Source organism: Micromys minutus (assembly GCF_963924665.1).
Source record: "Micromys minutus genome assembly, chromosome: 19".
In the NCBI taxonomy this organism is placed as follows: Eukaryota; Metazoa; Chordata; class Mammalia; order Rodentia; family Muridae; genus Micromys; species Micromys minutus.
The window spans coordinates 6,570,674-6,581,480 of record NC_137954.1 but is presented as its reverse complement, the minus strand read 5'-3'; the positions used below and the strand labels follow the sequence as shown (position 1 = coordinate 6,581,480).

The 10,807-nt window shown below is 42.9% G+C and overlaps 1 protein-coding gene across 1 annotated transcript in view; it reads left to right on the top strand.

The window, feature by feature from the left end:
- The window catches only part of HECW2 (HECT, C2 and WW domain containing E3 ubiquitin protein ligase 2), a gene marked incomplete at its 5' end in the record, with an annotated part of 178,152 nt that overhangs the window by 136,310 nt on the left and 31,035 nt on the right, over positions 1–10,807 (top strand). The window contains 2 exons of the mRNA XM_080933317.1: positions 2,780–2,900; positions 4,388–4,501. Of these exons, the coding sequence (XP_080789443.1) occupies positions 2,780–2,900; positions 4,388–4,501 (235 nt within the window). The remainder of the gene's footprint in view (positions 1–2,779; positions 2,901–4,387; positions 4,502–10,807) is intronic.

The following is a 10,807-nucleotide window of genomic DNA, read 5'->3' as shown; positions in this document are numbered from 1 at the left end:
TTGAGAGTGTAGTGTCCCTAAGTACGCCGGGTGCTTATCACTGAATAGCTACCATTATCATTAAGAAACTGTTATCGTCAGAACTTCTCATTCCTGCCCCTTGCTTTCCTACTGGTTCTAATTTGTATTTCTCATGGTTACTGCTCCTCTGAGTCACCACACTCCTGACTAGTTCTTATCCCCTCACGCCTCCATTGCTGAACAAACTCTGAACTGCTTCTCCACCCTTCAGTCTCCCTTCCTCTTTCCCACCCTTAATCTGCTCTACACCGTCACTGAGAATTCCTCCAGTCAAATTCTGCTCTGCGTTCCCTCCTTTCCTTTTCTCGACATTCTATAAAGGTGCCCTGTTCCTTCCCCACATTCTGTAGAAGTCAGATCTGCTTCTTCCTCCCAGTCCCGTGCTCCCAGAAACAAGACTCAGACTCAAACCATATTTACAAATGCCGTGGCCATATAGCTAGGCTCTCCTCCGACTAGAATCATAACGTAAGACATCCCATTTATTCTCACCTACGTTCTACCACGTGGCTGGATACCTGTGCTCAGGGATCTTGAACTGTCTTATCACCCTGGCACTATTCCAGAGTCTTTCCTTCCTTCCTGAAGTCCTACCTCCTACTTCCTGCCTGAGCTTTGGGCCAAAGATTTATTATCCATACGTGCCACATCCATACAGATACAGATATTTCTCGGCTCCATTCCCTCTTTAAACCTCTCTTCTCATTGGCTACCGCCCTCTGACGTATTAATTTCCCCTTGTCTCTTCGGCATGCCCACTATACTCTGGGTTATGGGATGTCCATCTATCGAACACACTTCTAGTATTTAGTCCAGTTCTTGCTGCTCTGCACCGGTATAAAATACAGATTCATTACTATTTACAAGTTTTGCGTTATTTGATTTCTCATGTTTGTGACCAAATCTGGACAAAAAGCAGCTTGGAGGAGGAAGGGTTCATTCTGGCTTACAGTTCCAGGGGATACAGTGCATCCTGTCTGGGAAGACATGGTGGTGGAAGCAGGCAGCGGCTGGTTATTTTGTATCCTCAGTCAAACAGCAGAGGGATGGATTTCAGGTACTAAGTCCTCTTTCCCCTGATTAGTGGCGCCATTCTGGACCCCAGCTCCCAGAATGGCGCCACTAATATTTAGAGTGGATATTCCTACCTTAGTTAACCAGACCTAGAAATTCTGTCCTAGAGGTGCCTGGAGGTTTGTTTCCATGGTGATTCTAGATCCTGTGGACTTGGCAATTAACCACTTAGGCTCCAGTTAAGGTCTTCCCTGAGGTCTTTTCCATTTTAATCTCTACTCACACACATTACCTTTCTGTGACATTACTATTATCTTCAATACCACTAATCTCAAAAGCAAACAGCTGGGAGGTTAAGCAACCAGCATCACTGAGCGAATGGTTGGAGTGGAGTCTGAGGAAGCAGCTGCCTGTCTGCTTAAGGAGGTTCGTGTCAGTTGTAAGATTTCTCATAGCGTTCAAGACAAACATGCTTTTCTTTTACTCGAAATCTCCCATTAGTGCCACATACTAGCAATTAATCTAAAGGCCCTTTTCTTTCTTTTTTTTAATATAGGGGGCAAATTATCCTATGAAGCTGGAGAGAACCCAGGGCTTTACTTTTATCTCCTCTGATTTACAAATTGTATCCCATTTGGTTTAAAAGTTCACTACTTGATATTTTATTTCTGTCTCCTCAGTCGGGGAACCACTGTTGAATATAACACAAGAATAACAATAAATAACCATCTTGGCTAACTCACTTGTTCAAGAAATTTTTGCAAGGCACAATGGCTCAAGCCTTAATTGAGCCTGAGGTACAGGCAGGAAGATGGAAAATTCAAGGCCAGTCCAGGCCAACAAGCGTGATCCTACCTCGGCAAAACAAACCAAATAACAACAAAACCCAGCTTTCATGATGTGTAATAAACAGGACCATAAATAGTTTTCTGGGTTTTTTTTTTTCATTGAATTGGGAAATATTTTGTGGAAACGTTGTCTTGTCTGATTATGTATCACCATGGATGCTATAACATCCCAACATGCTACTCAGTTGCCTGAAACACACAGATTTTCTGTGGAAAGACAAGAAGCCATGTTATAGTTACACTTTATTAATAACGCTTGGCCACTGAATGGCATGAACACTTTTAGTTTATAGATATGGGCAGTACTTGACACGTTAGAAATGCAATAAATACTGTTATTCTTTGGGCAGCTCCAAGATATATTTCTCCCACAGTTATGCATGAATTCCATTTTTATATTAATCATTTTACCCTTCAATGTAAAATAAATGTAATTATATCTCTAAAACATCCCTAAATATAATGCAAACCTAAAAATATTTTCATGGGACTTCATGGAACTTTGTGTACAGTCTCTATGATACCATTTCAATAGCAAGCAAAGATGTTCCACCCTAAATAGTTATCCTTAGACATGAATAACTTCTACTTGACTCATTCTGGTTTGGATGGAAAAGTGAGACATATCTGAGACCCATGTGACCAAGCATATTTGGCTGTTTAAACGGGATCTGTATTCTTAGTTAAAAGCTACAAACACTATTTTTTTAAGAACTTCCTTAAACTTTGTTAAGGCTTTGTGTGTGTGTGTGTGTGTGTGTGTGTGTGTGTAAGGGAGTGATCTAGAAGCAAGCTGAAAGCAGTTTCTTTCTTTTCTTGCTAACGTGTTGTACTTTTCTAGGTGTTGTGGATTGAACAGGGCATAGATCCAGGTTATTCTTTTGTGGTTGTTACAGGTACTCAGCGTGCCAATGCCCGGGCTCCAGCCCCTTACAAGAGAGATTTCGAAGCCAAACTAAGGAACTTTTACAGGAAGTTAGAAACTAAAGGATACGGACAAGGCCCAGGAAAATTAAAGTAAGTGGAAGTGACTGGAACCACATGATTTATCGATGGAGAATGAACAGGAAGCAGTTGGGAGTTTTAAAAATTGGTTGTCACCTGAGTCTTATTTTAATGGGTAGTATTATTTTGGAATTTATAAATTACACTATAACAATGTAACATATTGCTCAGGAATAAAACCCTGCTAAGTTTATGATTTCCCATCAAGGTAGGACTGTATAAAACTATAGACAAATTAAAGATGATTGTTTTTTTCTCCTGAGGAGTACCTTTGTGTTGGCCCATCTGATATTCACAAGATATAGCTATCACAACATTTTTTTTCATGTTAGTAGTTCCTGGGCCAACATGAGTGTAGTATAGTGATCAGCTCTATTTTGTCCTGGGAAACAGACCTTACTTGTACAATAAAACCTGTCATGAATGTTATGTCTGCCTCTCTTTAGCCACTTCCCTTGCTTGTCCAGGGTTCCTTTCATCCACAGTTACACCTCTTTCCCTCCTTCCTACCTTCATCCTATCCCATGTTTCAACTTGAACTCACTAGCAGAGAAGGTTACCATGTACCCTGAGTGCTCGAGGGAGGAGCAGCCCCTACACTCACTGCCCCTGGCACAGGAAAGTCGGCTCAGCCAATTCAACTTTCTTGGAGCTGGAAACCCATCAGCCCAGCCCAAATTCCATCTCTCAGAACTCTGCTTCTTCTCATGCTTGGCTTCCCAAGATCTTCTTCTGTAAACTCAAGCGCTCAGTCATTTCTCTGTGGTTGCTAGTGGGATGAGGGCGGATCGATATCTGTAGAGGAAGGCGTTTGCTGTCATCACAGCAGACTGCCTACATCACACATTCTGTCCACCATTGGGGAATCTCAAGATTGACTTAATGTAAAACTTCAGTACACTTGTAAGCACTTGCAGAACACATACACACACAAACACACATACACATACACACACACCCTCTTGGTTTTCACAGGACATTCAGTAATTAAATTCCATGTTTAGGTACATTCTAGACTTAAAGGATTACCTCATAGTATTGTTCTCAGTAAGAAATTTTCACCTATCTCTTATCTATCTGTTTCTCACTGTCTCTCTCTGTCTGCCCCCCTCCCGTGTGTGTGTGTGTGTGTGTGTGTGTGTGTGTGTGTGTGTGTGTGTGTGTGCGTGTGTGTGTGTGTGTGTATGTGTGTATATGTGTGTGTGTGTGTGACTATTTCCCTTCTGGGATAAATGTATTGGACACTCAGAAAGGACTCATGAGTTTTTGTGGGGTTTTTTGTTTTTTACAGGCCACAGGTTTGCCCATGCTTTTCTTATGTAACTTCTGCTATTACTGTTAAGACAAATGTGTATTTAAGTGCAAACAGCAATGACATTAAGCAACTTCACTTCTCACCTAGTTGACTGTGGAAAAACAGAAACTAGAAGGCACAGAAGGCAAGGCACAAAAGGAACTAATCTTTTAATGCACTTTTCAAATCGCCTCCTTTCGGACAGGTTAATTATCCGGAGGGACCACTTGCTGGAAGATGCTTTTAATCAGATTATGGGCTACTCCAGAAAGGACCTGCAGAGGAATAAACTGTACGTCACCTTTGTCGGGGAGGAAGGGTAAGTAGAACAGAGAAGTGGTCTGTGCAACGCAGGCTGTGGCTTTGAAGCGGATGTTTCTCCTCATCTCTGAGGTTCCCAAAACAGGAAACCCTTTTGACAGGAAGCATTGCTCTCAGAGGCTTAAGCATTTCACCTCCCCCACCACCTCTGGTTTTTAAATCATTTGATAAAGATTTTTTTAATTAAAGTAACTCTTACCTGTAATTATTTTTTTTCTTGATTAGAAGGTCAGTTTCGTTGCTTTTTTTTTTTCTTTGCATCTATCTATCGTTTGAGAGGGGGAAGTGGAACTTTGTGAGGAAGGAAACAAGAAACCGCAGTTTATATCTTGTTTTCCACCCTGGCTCAGTGAGCGGAATATGTGTCTCTTGTTAAATAAGCCCTGGTTCAGAATCACAGACCCTGCTGCTCTTCCTGGTGTGCCCACAGCCACCACGCCAGTGCCCTTGCTCTCATTTCCCCGCCTCCAGTTCCCTTCCACTGGGAGGGCCGTGTACCTCTCTGTATAACCTCCTACTGTAAACAGACTGTGCAACGTGACTCTTCCATGAGTGTGCTCATCAAGATAAGGGTTGGGAATCAGAGCGCTGGGGCTCCCACCCTGATCCTGCTGCACCCAGTAGACATAACATTTGTTAATGGGTTGCCTCAGACACACCCCCACAGGCCCTTCCTTCTTCCCATCTCAGGACTCCCTGCTCTGTGGCTTGTAGCTCCGAGACTTAATTTAAAATACCACACAGTCATCCAAGCTCTGGTTGTGTTCTGTTTGACACTGTTGGCCTGGATATTTATTTAGCTATACTGAAGAACGTTGGCCCTTGCATAGATGCCAGACCAGCACCCTGAGGTATATAGCCCTAGCCTCTTTCTAGCTTTAGTTTTGAGAAAGGGTCTTAACAGCATTCCTAAGCTTGCCTTGAACTTCGTCTGTAGGCCAGTGAGACTTGCAAACTGCACTTCTCCTGTCTTCACCTCCTTATAACCAGGTGCTTCTAACATCCTTCAGATGCTCCTAGCTCAGTAGTTTGGCTCACTTTATGAACACCCCCTCAGTCATATCCAGTAATGAAGAATCGAGAACCACAGTAGTGACTTCCAATCATTGTGGCCCTTTAGCCTATGGTAGATGGAGTGGAGGTTTGAAGTCCAACATGACTACCTGTCCATGGAACTAGGGAATGGCAAAATCAAGACCCAAGCCCAGGCCTTAAGTCTTTCTTCTGGGATTCTTGGACGGCACTGGGATTTAAGAAACACCCATGGCTGGATCCTGTTTTTTACCTTGGGATGTTTTTTAGCATTCCAGGTGCAGACTGAACACACAAAGCTTAGGCCTGAGCTTCCCTGAGAATTCAGCCTTCTGTGACTAAGGCACATGTGTAAATGGACTTGTAAACTTGTGTTGGTTTGCTTAAAGATGCAGGTGCACCATTGAAATCGGAGGCAAGCGCTGTTAGCCTCTTCACAGGTATGCAAGGGATGTCAAGCATTTCCTTCCAGGACCAGTGTGCTTTGGATGAGATTTTTTTTCTCCCAGAACTCCAGCTGCCTCCCTTTATTATAAAACCACAGGCAGTTAAACACAAGGTCTTGCTATGTTGTTCAGACTGACCTTGAACTCTCAAGCTGAAGTGACCTGAGCCTTTCAAGAGCCGGGCTCTGGGTCTGCAGATGTGTATTCCTAGCTTGGACTACAGTTTTCTCAGTCCGTAAAGAAGTCATTGATCCGCTCACATTTGAGTGCCACAGATGTGTGTTGAGTGCCATCATCCTGAAGGGGGCTGCCATATTCTGAACTGATGATACCGTTTCCAAGCAGAGCTGCATTCCTTTGTGTTTGAGGACCACTGGTGATCAAGTGCTTCCTACAGCTGTCACTTGTTTACTTCCTGCCACACCAAAGGGAATGAGAAGAGAGGATGTTTTGGGAGTGGTCTCAGTTATCAGAAACAATCCCTTTATCTACTCCCTCTACACACAAGCTGATGACGCTGGATTTCCGAGCTCTATCCTGTCAGCACCCTTTCTGTAGGTGTAGGTCTCTGACACCAACAGAGAGGACAGGGACCTGAGAGAGCCCAGAAACCAATGACCAAAGTGGGAATAATTCCAGCTACAAAAGGAATAAAGAAATATTGAATAATAACTTTAGGTGACTGAATGCATGATCAGATGATGAAATAAATAGGAGACAGGAAAATCTCTCCAAATAACTCAAGAGAATTTTATAAGGGTGGATTGTATAGTAACTTTTTTTTCTCCAAATAACACAGAAGGGGGTAGTGAGGTGAGCTTGTTCTGTCAAACCTGGCAAACAGTGTCTCAGTCATAAGTCATGTTGACAGTGTGTCCTTCATATGAGAACAACGCATGAACGTCTTCCACAAATCTGTAATCACAGATTACCTACAGGAAAAACACAGGATGACTCCCAGTTGAGGGAAATAGTAAGAACCTCTCAATGGCCTTGTTGGGCATCAATGGGAAGAGAAGCCCTTGCTCCTGCCAAGGCTCAATGCCCCAGTGTAGGGGAATGTCAGGGCGGGGAGGCAGGAAGGGGTGGGTGGGTAAGGGGGCACCCCCATAGAATCAGGGATAGGGGGATGGGATAGGGGGCTTATGGAGGGGAAACCAGGAAAGGGTATAACATTTGAAATGTAAATAAAATATATCCGATTTAAAAAAGGGGGAGGGGAAGAAAATCATCAAGGACATTAAAACCAAAAATAAACAAACAAAAGGTGGAGCTTGAGAGAATGCTGTAGTCAAGAAGACACATGTGATTAAATGCATGTCGCTTCCTAGATGATTGTGGAGCAGAAAAGACATATCATGTGAAAGTGGATGAAATCTGTTAATAGTTATACGGCAGTATTGCTCCCGTAATATGACACCGTTTATGACAGTCACTAAACCAAGTTTGGCAAAAGAGAGTTTATTCTCAAGGCAGTAGAGCCCTGAGTCATAGAACTGCCTGCACAAGGTTTAGAGACCTTGCTGGGATAAAGAAACAGCGTGGTCTGTAGGAGAAGCAGGGGCAAGATTCACTGTAGGCATCATCACCCTCTTCACAGGACACATGCTCAGGAAAACAGGGCCACTGGCATCCCCTAAAGACATCAACTACGTCACACTGCTGAGGCTCAAGTAAACAGATGGTGGCTTCCACTGGCTTGAGACAGACACACATGGCCCCAAGTTCCTGAAAAACAACTTAGGCAACCATTGCCTCAGAGATGTTGTCGTCAGAGAGGATGATGGGAGGGTACTGACAGCAGCTTGGCTTCTGAAGTTGATAAGGTCAAGCGCTGCCATGGGCCTTGGTGTTTCCGTCGGTTGTACTGATGAGGAATGTATTGTACTGAGATGAGATGTGTGTATAGGCTGTGCAAAAGCTCTTTTTTTTTTTTTTTTTTGTAAGTCAAAAAAAAAAAAAAAAAACTAAAATAATGGGTTTAGCAAGTGGAAAACATTTGGTCAGGAACTGGAGAGATTTGGCTGTTCTGTTTCAAATTGTTCCTTTTCGAGTTTTCTTATTCCTTGTTGTTACGTGAGTGACTTCCCTAGATTACTGTCAGTTGTTTCTCTTCTTTCACTGACAGTCAGTGGAGTAAGGATATAGACTTGATTTTGTAAGGAGTCTAAATTGATACTAAGATTGCTGTGCGAAGGGTATTATTATTTTGTGTCGACTTTGCACTGCAGATGAGCAGTTAATACTTTGCAGTTATGGTTGATGCTGTCTCAATAATTTGATTTCCAGTCTGACACAGTTGATCTAGGTAAACCAAAGCATAAAGAACAGTGGCTTTAGTTTTAGTAACAATGCCTTTACTTCTCTTCCAAAAACAAAGAGATGTAGATTCGCCACTTCATAGAAACAATAGCCTTGGTTCATGATGCTTCTGCACATATATATGAAACAAAATGTATAGATTGTTCTAGAAGGAAGGGATCTGTAGGATACTGCAGATGCTATCTGAGATAAAATTAAGCCCAGACTATTGAAAATGCCTGTCTCAGCCACAAAAAACATTTTAAAAAACCATCCTTGTTCCTATTAATACAGATACATTAGAGCAACTTATTTCTTTACTAAAATGATTTTGTGTTAGCTTTGGCCTTTTATAAAAAGTAGACAGTTTCTAAGCACCATCTTATCATTAGTAGTAGAATTAGGCTAGAGCTTTGAGTTGTGTTAGGCACTAGAATTTCCCCTAAGCTTAGCATGGTTTACTTACTCCTAGGGTAGGGAGTATAGCAGTGGTAACATCACCAAAAAAGTAACCTTGCTCGGGGGTGAGAAGAAATGGTTTGTTGTCTACGTCTGATGAGCCTCAGTCTGCCTAGGAGTTGCTTCTATACGGTTGACAATATGTAATGAGTGAAATGTTATATATCATTCTTCAGTGTATTATTTCTGTTTATTAATAATCCCAGCAAACAAAGTTCACATGGTATCAGAACTCAGGTTCTGATAAGGTATCTGGGCCACCAACTAATACTTAGAACCCACAACCAGTGAAGAAATAATGTCTTAGTGAGAGGATGTTTACTAGGGGTTATCCCACCTCTCTTTGTTTTCATGGCACCTCTGTGAAGGGCGCCTTTATTTAAGAAAGAATGAATTCATTATGTGCAAAGCTGTCAAGATGAGTCACCGTCTTGGGAGCCACACTAAGACTAGGGAGGAGCATATGCAAATAGTTTTAGTTTGGGGACCTGTGTGTAGCATCTTTGTTTTGAGCTCTTTCTGTATTCCCCCAGGATAGGGAGATAAAAATAACTAGGGAGGAGGAGGATCTAAGGTAGTTTTCTTTTTCACTGCTCATCAATTACCCAGTATGTCTCACACATACCCAGACTGGAGCTGGAGACCTGTGGAGCTCCGACTTGGCCTCTTCAAGGAGGCAGCCACATCATCTAAATCATCTTTACCTGCCAAAGAAAGGTGTTCTGTAGCCAGGCCTTAGCTTGGTACCAGCAAGAGCAACTTTGTTTTATCACACCTCCATGACCCGCAGGCATGGCTCCCCACACCTCCACACTCAATCTAGGCCTTGTTAAGTGGCTCGGAAGCTAAGCCTCTGGTTCAACTGTGGTTGAATGAGAATGTGCTTAGGCCATGTGGGCCTGGACGACATAGTGTGACTTCCTGAGGCCATTGTCTTCTCTTATTTTACACACTGTTCCCATTGGAGGGTTTTGTTTTCAATTAATTTTTGTTCTATTGAGAATGGAAGAAGAACTTTAGCTATTTTGACCCATGTCAGGTGCTGCTAACTCACGATGTGCCCGGCCAGCCGCACATCAATGGGTACAATGCTTTGTCAGCGGGCAGGGCTTCAGACACTATGGCCACCCTCCTGACATCTGTGCTTACTCAGAAATGCCCTCACATGCAGCTGTTATGTGGCTACACACCCGTTGTCCAGAGTTTCTGTGTTTCCTTGACAAGCTTTTGGCCATGTAACCAACCTAACCGGCAAAACAAGAGTGAAACAAACCATCCCTGTGATATGAGTCATGTTAACTATTTATATGGACGAGGTTGCTAAGGCATTGTAGGAGCTGCGTGCCTGCATGCCCTGCTGCGACTGTTCCACGGAATTGCTACACATAGACAGAAATTGCATCCCACAAATATAGACCTGCCCTAAATACGCAGGTCTATATTTGGAGTTACAACCAAAGTAAAGTAGAAAGACTAACTTGGCTTTGAAGTGATTCTATTCAGACAGCAAGAGTTGAAAGAGGAGGAGGAGGAGGAGGAGGAGGAGCAGGAGGAGGAGGAGGAGGAGGAGCAGGAGGAGGAGGAGGAGGAGGAGCAGGAGCAGGAGGAGGAGGAGGAGGAGGACACAAAGTATAAAATGGGGGTTGGGGGAGGGGAGGAGGATAAAAAATGTAATAGTTAAATGTACTTTTGCTTCTAAAAGAGCTATTTGTTTTCTTTTCTCCTGAGGTTAGTTTTGCCTTTCAGCTCAACTTCTCAGAGAATATACTCTTGTCTTCAACCACAAGAGGAACTAGTCAGTAAGGCCATTGTTGTAACAAACTTCAGTGTGTTAGAAGATACCTCACTGTGAACTTTCTAAGCTAACTCACTTGTTTGGCAGTGGTTTCAGATTGAGTCATATCTTAGGGATTGGCACAGTTTTCTCGTGGCATTGAATTAATGTCCCACCATCTCAGAGTAAATTGGCTCACATGTATTCATACCATAAGTTATGCTGTTTTTCTCCAACGAGCGTCAGGGAGCTCTAGGCACAAGTCAGCAATGTGTACAGGCCTCTACTGAGT